This window comes from Lissotriton helveticus, chromosome 7, assembly GCF_964261635.1.
Source record: "Lissotriton helveticus chromosome 7, aLisHel1.1, whole genome shotgun sequence".
Taxonomy (NCBI): Eukaryota; Metazoa; Chordata; class Amphibia; order Caudata; family Salamandridae; genus Lissotriton; species Lissotriton helveticus.
This window is the reverse complement of record NC_136068.1, coordinates 1,475,253,374-1,475,273,098: the sequence shown is the minus strand read 5'-3', so window position 1 is coordinate 1,475,273,098 and position 19,725 is coordinate 1,475,253,374. Positions and strand designations below refer to the sequence as shown.

The window sequence follows — 19,725 nt, the reverse complement described above, 5'->3', positions numbered from 1 at the left end:
ACTCCCAGCTTAAGTCTCCCGGCAACACGTGTTTTGTCTTGTGCCTCACTCAATGTACTCTCTCCCCCGGTAAGAAGCCTTCCGCCTGTTAATATTCTAAAGTTGTGGTTTAGTACTGAGACATGGTTGCATGAGCTCTTGAACCATGGCTGAACAGAGGTGTAGATTTTAATAAAATATCTACTTGTGCATGGGGCAGGTTGCTTCACAAATCTACTTGTCCTGTAACAAAATCCACTTGTCCCTTTTGTACCATGTAATGCGGCCACAAATTATGGCAGCAATCTCATTACATAAGATCTTTGATATAGCCTCTCTGATTATGACAGGTTCACACCATAATAAGGTTTGAGTATTAGCCATTCCCTTATGTTGCCACATTTCCTCAGATCTACATACTGGGGCTCAAGGTAGTAGTTTCAGTAAGCATCAATGCAGCCACTGTCCCTATACGATGGCGGGCAATCTGAGACAAACTAACAAGCACAAGGAGGATAAGGATCTTAAAATGATACTGATAAATTGTAGATCCCTCAATAAGCACAAATACGAGCATCACGATTATCTGGCTGATAATAAACCAGATATCATGTTGTTGACGGAAACCTGGCTGAACGAAGACTCTGCACCAGAAATTCTTGAAACTCTCCCGTTGAATTATGGGATCGCTAGACTTGATTGAATAATGAACAGGGGGGAAGGGATAGCTATTATTCAGACGCTGTTGGTACAATGCTCATTAGAACCGGTGACAATTGAAGTCAGTGAGGCAGGCTGCTTCACTATAACGGTCGATGTGTGTTATGTCATAAAAGTTTTTTTGTTTCAAATCTGTTTTTATTTTCAGCAAGGAGAAAGGGTCATACTCCACAGGAGAATCAGATACACAGCGATAAGCCTACAACCCTATTCAGGGCCGGCCGCGTAAAAGAAGAGCATATCAGATGGCATTAAATTCCAGGGGGGCAGAGAGTTATACACAGTGTTGCGCCTACAACCCCAGAGGGGCCGTCCGCGATCTAATGGCAGAGCACAACATTAGGTAGACCTGTGGAGTGGTAGGAGCCAGGGCGCTATGTTATAGACGGGCAACAGGCCCGTATGGAACAACCATTGCAACAGGGCATCAGGGCCCGAATGGCAGACAGTGATAGCAAGAAGAAGAACAGCCAGAGAAGGATAGGCAGGGAAACGAGGAGTGAAAGGAGAGCAAGAGTAGAGACAGTGCGCGGAGAGAGGAGGACTCGATGTTCCAGCCTATTGACGGCAGTGGTGAGGCGCAGCTTAGGGGGGCAGTCATGGTAGCAATCTGCTCGGATCAGGGGGGGCAAGAGCATCCTCAAACAATCGTAGCGCCCTTAGTTTGACAGGCACGTAGCGCTCCCGTTCAACTGCGCAAAGATATTTGACTAGGGGCTGCCACACAGCTTGGAAGCGGGTGTCGCGTGCCTGCAGGCGGGCTGTGAAGAGCTCCATCGTAAGGACATGCCAGAGGCGCACAAACCAAGCTGCTATTGGAGGGGCTTCGGGCTTCTTCCAGTATAAGGCTATGAGCTGTTTGGCAGCACCCAGCATTTGGAGCGCCAGGATCCAATATCTCCTGGTAAGGGCCTTTAGAGCAGCAGGTTTAACACCCAGCAGGATGGTGGTAGCGAGTTCAGGCAGAGGGAACCCCAGCACCCCCCTGATGTGGCTAAGGACCTCCTTCCAGTAGAGAGTTAGTGCCTGGCACTCCCACCAGATATGAATGAGATCCCCCGTTGCAGATCGACACCGCCAGCACAGTGGTGAGGAGGCAGGAAACATCTGTTGCAGGCGCTGAGGAGTATAATACCATTGAGTCATTAATTTATAAAGCGATACAAAAGGGGATGATGGACGCAGCGTTTGAGCAAATCAAACGCTCACCCCCAGTCAACTGATCTGGGTTTAATCCATCACCATTCTTTAGCTCAGTCGGCCACCCCAGTTCAGACATGGCTATATGCAAATCAGTCTGACCCTGTGCCTCATGGGAACATTCCAGCCCGAACTGCCAAGCCATGTCTTCCCTGGACCGGAAACAAGCATCCTGGGACCGGTTTCGGATTCATAATCCTCATCAGCCAGGCTATCTTGAATCCAGTGGCCTAGTGAGCAAGGGACTCACGTCTGAGCATACCCTGCCACACTTAATGCGAACAAAGCGATACAAAAGGGGATAATGGACGGAGCGTTTGAGCAAATCAAACACTCAGACTGATTTGCATATGGCCATGTCTGAACTGGAGTGGCGGAGTGAGCTAAAGAAGGATGATGGATTAAACCCAGATCAGTTGACTGGGGGTGAGTGTTTGTATTTTCAACGCTCCGTCCATCACCACCTTTGGTTTTTCGTCATTAATTTATAGGCATTTTCCCGCTGTGGGATGCTACGATATGTTTTGGGGATGTCCCGCCAGAGCCTATGCCATTGCGCAGGGATAATGTCCGTGTCTGACAATGCCTGCCATCTGTCTTGATAGGGATGGGAAGGCGGCGTCTGCGGGTGTTGCAGGATCTGATAAATACGAGACACCAGTCCTTTGGATTCGATGGGATGGCTGGCCAGCCGCTCAAAAGGGGTGAAGGCGCGCGTAGCCGCCTGGTACACTGTATCTGCCGTCACCCAATGTCGTAGCTGGGTATACTGTAGTTGCGCCGTCACTGTAACACGGAACTCCTCTCTACATTGGGTGAAGGATTTTAGTTTGCCCCCCTCAAATAGGTCCGTAACCACCCTGCAGTCCCCTTGCGTCCACTTGGCGAAGGCCCGCGTTCGATGCGCTGGCGGAAAAGACGGGTTCCCTTCGATCGGGGTGTGCAGCGAAGGAAAGGTCGTCAGGCCTCTGCGCACCGCTACCGCGTCCCAGATGTCGAGCACTGTCTTCGTGGGGACCGCCAAGTAGGCGCTCTTAGAGCGTGCCACCCGCTGATGCTAGGATAGGTCCCAGATGGTACGCCCTGTCACAGCCCGGTCCATGTGATGCTTCTCACTCTCACTCTCCGTCACTCCCCACTCCACCACGAAGCTGAGGTGCGAGGCCCAGTAGTAATCCAGTAGATCAGGGCAAGCCAGTCCCCCCCCTATCCCGCGGTGTCATTAACAATTTCTGGGAGAATCGAGGCCTCTTACCGACCCAGATGAAGGCTGTGAGGGCATGCTGGAGATCGCAGATGTTGCTAAGCGGGATGGGCGTGGGGAGGCACTGAAATATGTAAAGGATTTTAGGGAGGATTGACATTTTTACGGCATTGAGCCTGCCCAGCCATGTCAGCACCAGGGGCTTCCACTGCCGTAGTTCCTCCAGGACCGATCGTCGGCACTCCCGCCAGTTGACTTGCGACCATGTGTCCAGGGAAGGGGTTATCTGCAATCCGAGGTAACGGATGCTCTGGGCGGCTCACTGGTATGGCGCCAGCTGTTTGAGGCGAGGGACGTCCGCCTCAGGAACGGTTATCTTGAGGGCCCAGGACTTGCCGTGGTTAATCTTAAGGCCCGAGGCCTGCTCGAAAAGGGTCAGCCCTGAATGGAGTGCCGGCAGAGACTCGTCAGGGCGGGTGAGAGTGAGGAGAAGATCGTCAGCAAACAGCGCCACCTTGTTCTCACAGCCCCCCACGTGGATGCCAGGTGCCCGAGGGATCATTGCCGCCAGCGGCTCCACCACGAGGGCGAAGGGCAAGGGCGACAGGGGGCATCCCTTGCTGGTGCCCCTGCGGATGGGGAACGGCGCCGAGAGCTGTCCATGAATCCGAATCCGGACCTGCGGAGCAAAGTATGGCGCCATGATCCTAGTGATCATGTCCGGTCCCAATCCTATCTTGCCTAGGACCGCCCGCAAGAAGGGCCAGCCCACCCGGTCAAAGGCCTTCTCCGCGTCCAGCGAGAGGAGACAGGCCGGAATTTTCCAGTGACGCGCCTTCCCCACCAGGTGAGCTACTTTGCGGACGTTGTCTGCCCCCTGCCGATTGCGGATGAAGCCAACCTGATCTGGGCCCACAAGACCCGGCATGTGGGGGTCCAAACGTCTCGCCAGGAGCTTGGTGTAGATCTTAAAATCAGTGTTCAGCAAGGCTATGGGGCGGTACGAGGCGCACTGTGTCGGATCCTTGCCGGGTTTTAGAATCAGTGCTATCTCCGCCATTCCCATGTCTCGAGACGGGCCCGCCGCATCGGTAAATGAGTTAAACAATATTATGAGGTGAGGTCCGAGCTGTGCCTGGAACATACGGTAAAAAGATAAAGGCAGACCATCCGGTCCTGGAGTCTTCCCTAGGGGAAGACTCCGTATGGAGTCTGCTATCTCCTCCTGGACGATCGGAGTTTCCAAGGCCGTCGCATGGCACGGGTGGAGCGGCGTCCCCGTATAGGCTTGCAGGACCTCCGCCATAGCTCCTGGGTCCGGTATCACCTCCTCATAGAGCGCGGTGTAGTAGGCGTGGAACGCCTCGAATTTACCTTTCTCTGAGACGGCATGCATCCCGTCAGGGAGCTGAACACTCGCAATGTGGGCCTTGGCCGCCCGCGCCCTCAATCGCCTTGCCAATAAGCTGCCTACCTTGTCACCACCCTCAAATTATTTCTGCTTCAGGGCCAACAGGGAAGACTCCGCCTTGTTAGTGCGCAAGAGTCGCAGCTGTCCTCTGAGATTGGCCAACCGCCGTCTAGACACTGCGGAGGTGCTATTATGATCCCGCTGCTCCTCTTGTTTTATATCTCTCTCTAGCGTATCCACGAGGGCCCAGACCGCGCGAGCCCGTGCAATCGAGAGAGTGGTGATATGCCCCCGAATGGTCGCCTTGAAGGCGTCCCATACGACAGGGAAGGGCGTCTCCGGTAGGTCGTTGCTAGCGAAGTAAGAGTCTATGGCCACCCTGATGCTATCTACATTGGCTGCATCCGTCAGGACACTCGGCGGTAGACGCCAGCGCGCCTCTGGAGCGGGGTGAATGGCCGGATCCTGCAGCAGCAATTCAACGTGCGCATGGTCCGATAGCGAGATGGCAGAGATGGAGGAGCCCAGGACATCCATCAGCAGGGCATGAGAAATAAACAAATAGTCGATATGGGAGTACGAGCGGTGGGCATGGGAGTAAAAAGAATAATCAGTCAACCCTGGGGAGCAGTAGCGCCATGCATCGTAGAGTCCCAGGTCCGTGATCTGGGTACGCAGCGCCGAGGACATAGCCCCAGAGCTGTAGGCCGGGGTATCGCTACGGTCTGCATCCGGGTCCCAGACTATGTTAAAATCTCCCCCCAGAATCAGGGAGGGATCTCCCCGCGTGTGTGTTAAAAAGCATGCGCAGTTACGGATCCTGCAGCTGGTTGGGTGCATACACATTGCATAAGGTGAAGGTGTGTCGGCCAACGCCCACACTCACCTTGAGAAAGCGCCCGTCGTCACTCCTGAAGGGCTTTGTGTCCCCCCGCCTGATGCCCTGTCTACACAGAATCACCACGCCTGCTGTCTTAGTGCTTGCTGCAGCCCAAAATTGGAGGGGGTATCTGGGGTGCGCCATGCGCCCAATGTCTGCCTGCAGAAGATGGGTCTCCTGGAGAAATATGATGTCAGGGTTCTGCTGCAGGAGGTATCGCCAGGTCTGCCTCCTCTTAATGGGGGAGTTGAGGCCCTTAACGTTAAGCGTCAGGACCTTTAGGGGACTAGGCAAGGGGGCAGTCATATTGAAGTTCTAAGGGGAGTCGCCTGCGCCCCTCCATCCCCCCCCCCCCGCAGCCGCTCATCAGCATCCACACCCCACACCAGCGCAACTCAAGCCAGGCGCCATCGCCACACCGCCACCCACAAGTAAAGAAGAAAGGAGGAAGGAAGGAAGGTAAGGAAGGCCAGAAGGAAGAGAAAAACAAAGGGGAAATAAATGATCCAACAGTGGCCAACAGGACCAAGTCCAGTCGATCCCGCCAACGGGCATCCTACACCCGGGGGTTCGGAAATGCCCAGGGATGTCACTCCCTCAGCGATCACCAGGGGATAGGGGTGTAGCCTGTCCCGGGGTCGTCGTGAGTAGGAGCCCCAGCGTCGCCCACCCTAGAGATAGGAGCCAGGGTGCAGAATCAGGTAGGGCAGCCGTCCTCAGTGGTGCCCCGAGGGAAGGGGGGAGAGCGCTCACCCCCCGAGCAAGTAGATCATGAGCCAACCTGAACAGATTCCTGCAAGGTCACGGGGTTGGCGAATGAGAAGCAGCCTCCTCTCGCTCTCCCTCCAGGGACTTGATGTGGGCGATAATGTCCTGCTTGGTCTGGGAGGCAAATTGCTCATCCAGTCGGGGCGATCGGCGGTGGCGTTGGACCGTGGTCCAGGATGGTTTAGCGGGAATACGCTCCTGCCTTTGAGGGCGCACCGGACTCGCCGGTGGTGATGTCGGGAGCTGCAGAAGCTGCGCCGCCTCCGCGAATTTCCGCATAACTCTCCGTTTTGACTCCCACTGGAAGATAAGGGCAAAGGGATGGCCCCATTGGTAAGCAATACCCTGGTCCCGCAGTTTTTCAGTCACCCGTCTGAACGCTCTCCGCCGCTGGAGGGTGTTAGGCACTAGGTCTTGAGAAATTTGGATTTTGTGACCCCTGAAGGTAAGGTCTGGTTTGCTTCGCGCGGCCCGTAGGATGGCCTCCTTCTCCGTGAAGAAGTGGACCCTCGTCAGGATATCTGGGAGAAGCCCTGGGCACCCCGGAGACCCGGTGGGCGCGATCCAGGGTTGGTGGTGAGGCATCGCTGTCACCCCACACCTCATGGAGGAGCTGCGCAACAAAAGTCAGAACATCTTTCCCTTCTTCTCCAAGTGGTACGCCGCGAATACGGAGGTTGTTCCGGCGGCTCCTATTCTCCAGGTCTTCTTGTCTGACCTGCAGCTCTATGTGCTGTTCCTCCAGCGTTGCCAGGCGTTGCCACAGGAGCTCCTGATCCTCAGTGCGGGCATCAACTGTCTTCTCCAAGCCGTCTACGCGATCTCCCAGGTCCGTGACCTCCTGGCGCAGCTCCCGCACACAAGTGTGGACCTCCGAGCGAAGGGAGCCGATCTCCATTTTCAGTTCCGACATGAAGGATGTCATAAATGCCTGCGTTACCGGAGCCGTGTCTCCCGAGGTCCGCGGCGCCTCCACCGCCGGTGCCGTGGCCCCTGTTTTGCCCCACATTGCCACCACTGAGTTGTCCCTGGCGGGCACTGTCGGTTCAGCCTTGCTCCCTTTGGAGCGCATCATGGCCAGTGTTGGCTGGACCCCGCCGGCCCACCAGTTCCTCAAGAGCCGGGGTCGGAGCTGTCGTAGGTGACAAACAGATCGCGGGATACTGTCCTCTCGTCAGCCCCCCCAGAGCACTACAAAACAGGACCCCAGGTAACCCAAGCACAAGTCACCAAGAGAACCCGCAGCAAAGACTCAATGCCAGGGTCACCCCTCCGAGGCACGCAAGGCGGTGGTCCGATCACAGGTAGAGTCTGTCCAGCACCACGGGTCAGGCGGCAGGGTCCCCAGGCCAGGGGGGGGTCCGCAGTACAATCACAGGGGGGGAAGAGGGAGCCCCAGATACACCAGGTGCCGTCACCTGCCCGGGGTCCTCAGTCCAAGGCACCGCTATATGTCCTCTCGCAGTGGGTCCCCACCAGCACCAAGGCCCTCTCCCAGGGCCCAACAGCAGCAGGCGTAGCTCCGCCGTCAAACGCCTCGTCGGGGGGGGGGGGGGCGCACCTCTAAAGCCCGCAGCTCACCACCGGCCAACAAGCAGTAGCCGCGCTATACGGGGGCTCACAGTGTCACAGGCGCCAGAAGCTTCCCATCACAGGCAACAGCGCGGGCCCCCACCTCCACCCCCACTCCTCACCTCACCAGGTATGTGCAGGATCGATCCGCCCGCCAGGCGGGCCACGCCGACAGTAGGGAGCGTCTTCCAGGCCCCGACTGCAGCCTTCCCGCCACCGCCGTCCCGCCACCACAGGGGCACACCGCCCAGCAGGGGGCGCCGTCACCACCACCATCGGGCCACACTTCTCGCCTGGTCCTCCGTTGCAGCTCGCGGGGGGGGGGGGGGAGGGCCCGCGCCTCAGGGCTCCAGGGCCGCCTCAGGGGCCGGCAGCCTACGGCCGAGTCCCCTCGCTAGGGACACAAAATGGCTGCTCCCGGCCGCTCCGGCTAGAAGGAGTGCAAAAGCCTGGGGGCCAGATGCAGTGAGCTCCGCAGTGAAGCCCGCCGCCGGTATGCCTCAGCCCACAGACACCAGCAAGGGAGCACGTTCCCGGGGCCAGCGACCCCTCCGGAGGCAATAGAGTGCCGGCTTGGGCTCCGAACGGATGATGCAAAATGGCGTCTCCCGCCCGAGGGTCATCTTTGTCTCCTCGCCGCCGGGCACCGCTGCGACCACAGACCTCGAGGAAAGGGCACTCAAGGCTCCCCGGGCACCACAGGACTGCAGCTACCTCTGAGTGAGTAGCGATCGCCCCGGGGTGCGCTGAAAATTGCTTATGAGGGTGGTGGACGCCGGGAGCTCCTGAGAGACACGTCCTACCACATCGCTATCTAAGCCTTGCCCCCATAAAAAGTTTTTTTAATATACAGACCACCGGGCCACATTGCACAGTATGCATCTAGCCTTAGAGAACAAGTAATTCAACCTGCACTGCGGTATTCCAAAGTACTGGTGCTAGGTGACATGAACCTACACTTTGATGATAGGGATAATACCACAGCGCAAGAGCTTTGTCAGGAGCTGGCAGCACTACAACTGAATCTGAAATCTGCCCTCCCGACCTCTAGACATGGCCATTTATTAGATCCAATTTTTGCCAACTGGGGGAATTAACGGTTGAAAAACCTTACGCAGTCCCATGGACAGACCATTATATGATCCCTTTTAGCACTAGGATTCCTAACGCTTCACCCCTGAAAAAGGCAAGAACAAGGAGAATACAGAGGAAATGGCCTGGGTTCACAGCAGGCGATTTCAACCATGCCCCCCAGCATGGCAGTCCTCCAGGGTGGAAGTGATGCTGATTCCGCATGTGAAGCGTTAGATGAAAGGATAACTGAAGCGCTAGATAGTGCTGCCCCATGGGCCATGAGTACACCGAGGAGACAGTCAAAATCTGCGCCCTGGTTTAACGAAGAACTTAAGGTGGCTAAGTCCTCATGTAAGGGATTGGAAAGAAGTTGGAGAGGAGACTTCTCAGAGCGCAGGAGGGCCGAATATAAAACTGGACCTAAAGGTTATCACTCGCTCATGAGGAAAACTCGGGCCGCGTATTAAAACTCAAAAATAGAGCAAGCCGAAAACTCCCCTAGGGAGCTATTTGTGATTTTTAAGGATCTATCTACATTGGCCAGAACCACAGCTGCTAGCGGTGACTCAGTGGAGTCCTGCCACAGGATAGCAGACTTCTTTTCAGAAAAGGTGGAAAGGATTTATTCCACATTCCCTGAGGAGGCTCGCAAGGGGGGAACGGAGCGGCCTGGAGTGTGCATCATGGAGGAAGCTCTCTGCCTCTCCACATTTAACCTGCCCACCTGCGAGGATCTATAAAACACGGCCTTGAGTATTAAATCCGGCCTCCCAAAGGACCCTGCCACCCCTAAAAATCTGAGAGAGAGTATGGAGGTTCTAGTCGCCTATATCAGATATCTCCTAAACTCTCCTTTGATTCAGGGGTGGTCCCACAAAGGTGGAAAGAAGCGGTGGTTATCCCTATAAAAAAAGCCAGGTGTAAGTGCGAGTCAGCTGGAGAACCTACGCCCGGTCTCACTTTTGCCATATTTCGCTAAAATAGCGGAAAAAGTGGTGAATACTCAACTGACAATACAGATTAACCAGCACGGTTTACTCCATCCTACGCAATCGGGTTTCCGAGCCATGTACTCTTCAGAGTCAGCACTACTTCTGTCTACAGAAACCATACGTAGGCAAGTAAATGATGGGCAGATGGTGGCACTGGTCCTGTTCGACCTTGGTGCCGCTCTTGATACCGTCGCCCATCCAATACTCCTACAACGCCTTAAGGAAGGAGGGCTGGAAATCTGGCCTGGAAGTGGTTAAAATCCTTTCTGCAGGACAGAAGTTTTCAATTGTCCCAACAACCGTATTACTCCAAGAGCATCAGGTTTGCTCAAGGGGTTCCTCGGGGCTCAGTACTCAGCCCTACTCTTTTTACTCTTTATGTGGCCCCTATAGCAGACATCATTATGAAATACGGCTTTAGTGTTGTGTCATCTGCCGATGACACGCAACTAATAGTGTCCCTATCTCAATCCCATACAGAGGCAGCCATTAACTTCTCCTCCTGCCTACTGGAGCTGGCAGGATGGATGTCTAGTAACTGTTTGAAGTTGAATGGCAGCAAAACGGAAGTCCTGATTGTGGGGAAGGCTCCTTCAATATGGTCATCGAGGTGGTGGCCGCAGACTCTGGGACTCATTCCCACCCCCAGTAACCAGGTCAAGAACCTGGGGATGTGGCTTGATTCCAAGCTCTCGTTTGACCACCATACTAGGTTGGTGGCCGGAAAGTGCTTTGGAATAATGAAATGCCTTTGGAAAATCCTGGATGTGCTCCACGTAGCTGCCAGGAAAACTTTAGTCCATGCAATGCTCTATACCTAGGAGCCAGTGGTAAGGCTGTTTAAAGATTACAATGCATTCAGAGCGCGGCGGCTCGGCTTGTTCTGATGCTCCCCTATTATTATTGTAGTGGTAAGCAATAGTTCCAGGGTTGGAATGCCCTTTTTAAGTCTGTGAAAACCTACTAACTTGAACGTTTTAAGGATTTTCACCAACTCTTCTCTAATCTTTTCCCATACTTAGAAAGGTTGGAACTTAACTCCTGACCATGGCAGATGTGGAACTTCTAGGGTTGGGAAAAAAGTGGTTGGAGGGAAAGTGAACTTGCAAACACTCAGATTTTCGCATGAGCAAATCTTCACATGCATATTTGCACATGCTAAACTGCAGGTCACAAATATTTTAAGGAGTACTATTTCTTGGCCTACTTCTGTAACTTTTTGTGAATTCACAAAAGTTGTACATCTGCACCTAATACAAGGACATATACCATGGGTGAACTTTTTAGACTTTCTTTAATAATTGGGCCCCTAATCCGGTCTGGCGTTAACCATGGCCTTTTGCGTTTATTAAAATTCCGTCTCTCTCTTTCTATCAGCTGGCTTCACTGTGAGTGACAACATTCTGCTCTTTCCCAAGGTGCATACCGGCACGCAAAGTAGTTTTGTTCAGTTCTGGGAACTACTGTGCCAATGTATGCTTTTTGAGGCCAAAAACTATTTGTGCTTTTGCCAATGTTTATTATAATGGTGAGGGCTGGCCAGCTCCCATACCAATTTGGTTTTACAAAACCATGCCAAACCAAGTCAGACATTGTCAAAACCAAAACGCTGACCATCAATTTCAGACCTGCTCGCTTTGCCTATGCATATTTATTTTTATGCCTCCCACAATCTTATTGAAAATGGTTACACTGATTTTCTAATATGAATATCTTTGGGATATGCTAGCATACGTAAACACATTTTACTAAATGATGTTGCAAAGAAATGGTGCTTAAAATTTTACAGTAGTTTAGCCAGATTTTTTTTTCCTACTTGCATTTTTTTGTGAACATTTCATTTTGAAAGCAAAGACTCCTCAAGCTTGCTTTCAAGCCTCTGCCAATATTTGCATCTAATCAGAGAGCATTCTGGGAGCATAGCCTCATATTGCTAAAGCATGAAAATGTGTGTACACATTTTTATACTTGAACCACTGTTAGTAGTATAGTCCAAGCTTACAACATTTACTTAGAGCACTCACCATAATAATAAAGACTTTGCATACATGAACCATAAATACAAGTTTGAACAGCATTAACACATGGACACAAATAGTACCTTAACTGCAGACATTGCTCTTCCCTGATCCATAATATGTTACTGTAAACTGGCAGCCAAAGAGTTTGTGCTGTAAGGGGTTAGGCCTACTTGTTCCAAGGACAAAATACTCATTAAAACGTGTTGCCCTTGACCCCAAACAATATGTCCTGGGCATCGGGCTATAGGAATTCCACATCCCTGCAATGTTTTCTGCCCATGAAGGGTATAACATCCTTTTGTGTAATCTTACTAGTGGATGAAGCAGTGGGTTCATTAATCTTTATAGAAGAGCTCAGCTGACCCTATTTAGCAGTCTCTATCCTGAGATTCTCATGGTTCATTGCTCTGTTTCGCCCATAGGCACACTTGCATTTCTGGTTGTTTACTGCCTCCTAATTCCTGTCACATCTTGGTACTTCCAACGCACTCATTTGCTCCATTAATATGACTACAGTTATTGACTTCAAACATAATGAAGGTTATTTCACACTCACTGTGGAATCAAAACCTTTAGAACAATTGAATCCTGTGTTTTCTTTCAGTTTGTTAGTGTGTATATGCATCAAAAGGGTCACATAATAGACCCTATGGGCCCGATTCACAAAGGTAAACTTACACTTACATTGGCCAATCAATTTATGTGTGGAGTCTCTGCCATGAGTACAGAGACGTTGCAGTCGTAAAGATGATGCTCAAAAATATCTTTTTGTATAGGAAAAAATCGTAAACCTTCGCAAAAGTGTATGTTTACCTTTTTTAATCAAACTCTATATTGTTCTTCTGTGCTGGCCACATTCATGGCTCTTCTCCACTTATTTGGTACGCCTCCAAGAAGCCGGAATCCAAGCAAAGGCCCTGGACTCGACCACCTCCTTCCTCTCCGGCAGAACCCAGAGCTTCCGCCTACCCCCCTTCCGCTCCAAAGCCACGGACATCATCTGCGGTGTTCCCCAGGGCTCATCCCTCAGCCCGACACTGTTCAACGTCTACATGGCCCCCCTCGCCCGCCAGCACAATCTCAACATCATATCATACTCCGATGACACCGCCAAAACCAAACCTCCACGAGGGAATGAAGGCCGCCGCCGAATGGATGAAGAACAGCCGACTGAAGCTGAACTCAGACGAAACGGAGGTCCTCATCCTCGTAGCCACCCCCTCAGCCTAGGACAACTCCTGGTGACCAACCGCGCTGGGAACAGCACCGACGCCCACCGACCACGCACACAACCAGGGAATCATCCTCGACTCATCCCTCTCCATGTCGAAGCAGGTCAACGGCGTCTCCTCCTCCTCCTACAACGCCCTCCGCATGTACCGCAGAATCTACAAGTGGATCCCCACCGAAACAAGAAAAACGGTAACCCAGGCCCTCGTCAGCAGCAGGCTGGACTACGGCAACGCACTCTATGCAGGTATCCCGGCCAAACACTTACGACGATTGCCACGCATTCAGAACGCATCCGCCCGACTGATCCTCAATGTCCCTCGCCACAGCCACATCACCCCCCACCTGAAAAACCTACACTGGCTCCCCGTCGAAAAGAGGATCACCTTCAAGCTTCTCACCCACGCACACAAAGCACTCCACAACACCAGACCAGCCTACCTCAACAGCCGACTCCGCTTCTACACCCCCACCCGACAGCTCTGCTCCTCCAGCCTCGCTTTCGCCGCTGTCCCCTGCATCCTGCATCCAACATACAACCTCCGGCGGCAGTTCCTTCTCCTTCCTCGCCGCCAAGAGCTGGAACACCCTCCCCACCCACCTACGACTGACCCAGGACCTGCTCATCTTCAGAAGACTCCTCAAGACCTTGCTCTTCGAGCAGTAGCAGCACCCCCCCCCACACCCCCCACAGCGCCTTGAGACCGTCACGGGTAAGTAGTGCGCTCTATAAGTACTATGATTGATTGAATGATTGATTGACTCTATTCTGTACCTCTCTATGCCTCTGCATTCTACGCCAATACACTGTACGCCACTCTAATCTGTGCTGCAACACTGCATTCTATGCCACTGCACTCTACACCACTTTATTCTACGCCATTACACTCTACGCCATTACACTCTAAACCACTCTACTCCGTGCCACTGCACTCTACCCTGCACCACTCCACTCTACGCTACATCACTATACTCTGAAACAATTTACTCTATGCTACTACTCTGCGCCACTACTCTACGCCACTGTACTTCACTGTCTCCACTCCATGCCACTGCACTCTACGTCAAACCACTGCACTCTAAGCAGCTACACTCTACTCTACACCACTGAACTCTATGCCACTGCTCTCTACTTCACTCTGCTTTACGCCACTGCACTCAATGCCACTCTACATCTCTGCACTATACGCCACTCTACTCTACTTTACTACACTGTATGCAAATGTACTCTACGCCACTTTGCTTTGCATCACTGCACTCTTGCAATCTGCATCACGCCTCTCTACGCCACTGCACTTTACACCACTCCTCTCTGCACCACTCTACGCCACTGCACTCTCTGCCACTGTACTGTGCACCACTGCACTCTATGCCATTTAACTCTATGCCACTCTACTCTGCACCACTCCACTCCACTCTACGCCACTGCACTCTATGCCAATGCACTCTACGCCAATTGACACCACTGCACTCTGCGACACTCTAGTTTGCAACACTGCACTCTGTACCACTGCACTCTGCAGCACTCCACTCTATGCCACTGGACTTTGCTGCACTATACTCTACTCTGCACTACTCTATGCCACTGTAATCTATGTCCCTGTACTCTACGCCACTGCACTCTATGTCACCTACTCTACACTACTCCACTCTCCACCACTGCACTCTACTATGCAGCACTCTAATCTGCCCCACACCATTATACAACACTGCATTGTAGGCCGCTGATTGCTATGCTGCTGCACTCTACACCACTATATTCTGCAGCACTCTATGCCAATGCACTCTTCAGCAGTCGACTCTATTCTACTCAACTGTACGTCAGTGTATGCGATTCCATTCTATGCCACTCCGATACACATCACTGTATGCCACTTAACACTACGATCCTCTCCTCTATGCCACTGACTTTTAGCCATGCTAAACAGCAGCTACGCTGGTGTACACCGTGGCTAAAATACATTAGCAAAGCCAATAGCTCTTGCAAAGGCGCGACCTATTGGCTTTGCCAATGCTTGTTATGTCACCCCAGTTGTTTTTTACCTTAACACTTGGATCGTCAGACTCCTGTCTAATCTGGTTTGTATTAATAAACAAGAGTGCTTCATTCCTGATGCTATGGCAGTCAGACTGCTGTAGACTGCAATTGTATGCAGTAATAAGGACGTCCCGTATGGAAGCAAATGTCATGGCTTTCAGTTCAACTCGAGGTAGAAGCTCAGTGTTTTGAGCACCTTTGGCCCATTGACCTCATCCCTCAGCAGTTGCCTACTCTTCCCCTTCTGTTACCTCTCACTTGCATTGAGAAGGGGACAGGTCCCCAAAAAAGAATGCTTTGAAATTCGGATTCCTTTGGTTCAGATTAAGTCCACATGAGACATGTATCTTCTCAGTTTTGGAAAAGGATTTGTGAAAAAGACGTATTGACTTTTCTTCCTAATGGTATGCTCTCCTCATTTCTGAGATCTCCAAGTTCTATATGGCCTTCATAAATACTCTGTTTTTTAATATACTGTCCATCACCTGATCTGTCTAATTCTGGTTCCTTCACTGGGTTCAGGTTCCTGGCACAGTAAGACCGTCTTCCGTCAAACATGCTATGGTTCACATCAATTTGCTGATGAGGGTACCATGTACATTCACAGAAATGTAAATTTCTGTTATGATGATTACCCTGTGAGCCTCTACCACACAATGCATGATTTAGTCCTTTCAAATGCACGTATGTAAAATCTGAAGACCATTCTTTAGGTATCTTCTTTCAAGGCATTTGACCAGAAAATTCATCCCCATATGGTTTACTATGAGAACCTTGAATTGTGACACTATTTTCAGTGTTGTGTTACTTGTGACATGACATTTTCACTCAAAATGTATCCTTTGACCTGCTCTTTCTCCACTGAATACCACTACACAGAAAGCAGCGAGCTAGCCATTTTCTATTACTCTTCATGTGCACCTCTAGGGGCAACCATATCCATAGTTCTGCCGCTATCATTCTTATGTCAATACTGGCTCCCCCACTACATATGTTATCACCTTTCTTGCACCTCTTGAACTCCTAGAAATTATATTCCTATGCACAACCCCGTGTTCCATCTCTCCTCATACTGTGTCTGACAATATGTGTATTTTATGTGTTTCTGTTGCTTATCAACATCTCTTAATCTTCCCCTTTTTCTGAATGTTTACCTTTTTAACAACTAAGAACCCTTTTCTTGAACATATCTGAATACTCGTTAGTCATCTTCATGTTTCCTGTATCTACTTTCCATGCCTCCATACCAATTTTCACTGTTGTAATGTTGATATTATGTAGTTCCCCATACAATTTGGCTTTTTTCCTTAGGTTGAACTTTGAGGATATGGAGTACTGCTATCTTCGTTTCGCAGGGATGTCTCCACTCCTCGATTCTCTAATAAGCTCCTTCCATAAGAACAAGGATATTTTTTCCAGTATGTCCCTCCGCCATTGGTTGTTGCTGGGTTGTGTGTCCCCCACTTGTTGGACATGTTCAATCTTAATTTCTTTTGTCTGTCCATTCAACTGCAGGTCCATGACCCACTATTTAGTAGCCCCTAGGTATTCCTCACCTTAGAATCCTAGTGGAAAAATATCTTTTTTGCATTGCTTTTAAAAATATAGAAAATATGCTGCTAATTTCTAAATTGTGCAATATTAGCCTGATGTGTGCAGGAATTGCTAACAAAGTTTAACGTGTGTTCACCACGAGGGCTTCAGATCTTGGGTGACAGCAAGGTTCTTAGGTATTATTGCACATCACACATCCTGTTAATTTTGATAAAGAAACCTCTCAGAACATTCCCATTCATAAATCTACTGCCTGAATATATGGCTTTCCCATCATACCTAGCTTCCTGTTGATGCCTAAAAAACACTCCTACCTTGCTTCTATACCAGTATCGAAAATGCTTGATGGAATCTATGCATACGCAGAGTTTCTACCTGCACAGATATTATAATGTAAATAAAACAATATAAACCAAAAAGCTATCTAATTGACAACAAAGTGATGGGTACAACACCGGGAAACCTTGATGACATGAGTTGTTTTCTGTTATGGCACTGCCACTGTTGGTGAATGGGATAGGGTTAATCAGCTTTCAGTCAGTTTGAGAGGAGGATTCTCTCAATTTCTTTTATGAAAGTAAGTGAGAACGTGAGTGCAATGTCCCTGTTCAAGTTCTGCCATGTTCAGACTGCTGCTGCAGAGGGAATTTTCTATCTGAATCGCTGTTTTCTTCAGAGAATGATCCCAAGTAGCTAAAGCTGCTTTCGAAGCTTGGTGAGATGTTATGGAATCCACAAATGGATTGATTTTTGGGAGATAGAATAGTAGTTTGATTTTTTTTAAATGTATAAATGCTAGGGGAATTCCTTAAGAATAGAGGAGGTATGTGCCAGCAGCACTAGTTTATTTAGGAACATAATATGAAGAAAGGTATTGAAGAACACAGATTTGTCTAGTAGAGCTGTCCGTTTAAAATGGCCACAGTTGGTTGGTTGCCACAAAAACAGATTAGGTTTGCACTGTGCATAATACAGGCATTCCAATGGTATACCACGTAATAGCTTAGGGAAATCCGTTATAATGTTGTCCTATGCATGAAAATCTATTCCATGACACTTTAAGGAGCTATAATGAAATTTAAAATGTGTGCTCTTCTGGTGTATGTGCTAATTACTTTCTCTTTTTATTTTAAGTTATGGACCTGTAGATGAATTCGGATATTCTGCAGTCACAAGGGCTCACAGATGGAACCAGCCAGACCAAGTAAAGGGCCTCACCAGCCTTGGAAAACTGAGCCTTCATGGGATAGCGAGGAATGGGGCAGACTGATCCCGTCTGTATGCTCTAAACGTAAGTTAGAGGAGTCGCCAGATTGCAATATGGCACCCAAACTTTTAACCAGAGGAGATGAGGCTATCTCTGCTCCAGCTCAGGCTGTGAAGGTGGAACCTCCCAACAACCACGAACTGGATGGTGTCAAAGAAGTTCCAGATTTTCAGCCAAAGAAAAAAGCAATCTGGAAATTATTAGGAAACACGAGCTACCCTCTTGTACCCAAGTGGACCTCTTGCCAAGAAGACTCCCAAAGGGCATACAGTTTTCCAGGTTATCGCAAACAGAACATTAAAACCTATCACGGCTGGAAGACACGTAATGAAGAGTCATCTGCGGTATTAGGGCCGACATCAGACTTTTGCAAGTTAAAGAAAGACCTTCATACTAAACCTAAGGCTGTGTTTAGTCCCATGCTGAATTCTCTATTGACTATAAAGAATCCAGTGTCTGAACCCATCCAGGAGATCACTCAAAAGCCAGTGTCCAACCACTGCACCATTGAATCGATTGTGTCATTGAAAGATGACCCAGACAAGGCTCCCACCATGTCCTCTATGCAGGGTTCACCTTCACCGACAAGCGGCAAGCTCAGAGGGCCCTATCGCACTAAAGTGAACCCAAACCTAAACCATTCCACTGACAATAGCAAATCGGCTTCGCATTCTTCCAGTAGTCATGAGGCGGAGCTCAATAGTTGTGCACCCCAGGTTAACTCTCCAGTTCCCGGAAGTGAGGAGAACGCCCTCCCAAGCCAATCGGAGAACAGTAGTGATCAAAAGCTCACACCAGAGAGTCGATTTCTTTTGATTGATGACCAGGGTGTTCCCTACACCATGATGAAGCGAGAGAGGGAAAATAAGCCAAAAGCTGAAAGTGCTGCACTGGCGGATGAGAAACCACCAGTCCCTAAGAAGGTTCATTACTGCCTAGTATGCTACAGGACATTCCTGTACCTGTCAGACCTGGAGCGCCACAGCATTACTCATTCTGAACACAAGCCATTTGAGTGTAGAGCATGTGGGAAAACATTTAAGCGCTCCTCTCACCTGCAGCGGCACAAGCACATCCACACGGGTGAACGCCCCTTTCTGTGTCCAATCTGTCAGAAAGGTTTTCGGGAATCTGGTGAGCTTCACAGGCACCAAAGAGTGCATACAGGTGAGAAGCCATTCCAGTGTGAGCTCTGCCACCTGCTTTTCACTGAACGCAACACTCTGCGCCGGCACATCAGGCGGAAGCACACCTTTGACAACCTCTTCCAGCAGGATGGCTACAACCTCAGTGACTGGGGGGAGGCCTTTACAGAGACAGCAGATGATGAAGAGGAGGACAAGAAGGTGAGCAATGATCAGGCACTAAGTGACAATAATCAGAAATCCCCATCCACATCTACACCAAACTCCTCCTCTTCAATAAATTAATCATTAGTTTATAATAGGCAGTTTTTCTGATTGATGGAGCCATGGGACATTACGTGAACTAAGGACATCTTTTAATGAAGGCTTTGAAAAAGGTGGGCAGTTACTTCCATAACAACTAGGTTAAGCTTTTAAATGCCTGATCTATTTGAAGACTTCTTCGATCCCCACCAAGCAAAATACTGGTATTTTCAATTCAGTTCTTAAAGAAAATGTGCAGCCGAGATAGAAAAGTCGCATATGAGAAAGATGAAATGAATTTCGAAGTGTGTGAAATGACGGCAAATCATATAGGCACTAAATTTGATGGGAGACCAAGCCCAGCAAACCTTCTAGCTACCCGTTCCAGAACCTCATACCTTATTTGTTCTTCAGCTCAACCCTCATG

General features: G+C 50.2%; 1 protein-coding gene across 1 annotated transcript in view; it reads left to right on the top strand.

Annotated features, from left to right (window-relative positions):
• The window catches only part of LOC144770384 (uncharacterized), a 56,861-nt gene extending 37,375 nt beyond the window's left edge, over positions 1-19,486 (top strand). The window contains exon 2 of the mRNA XM_078654862.1: positions 17,778-19,486. Within this exon, the coding sequence (XP_078510988.1) occupies positions 17,829-19,340 (1,512 nt within the window). The 5' untranslated portion in view covers positions 17,778-17,828 and the 3' untranslated portion in view covers positions 19,341-19,486. The remainder of the gene's footprint in view (positions 1-17,777) is intronic.
• The last annotated feature ends 239 nt before the right edge of the window (positions 19,487-19,725 follow it).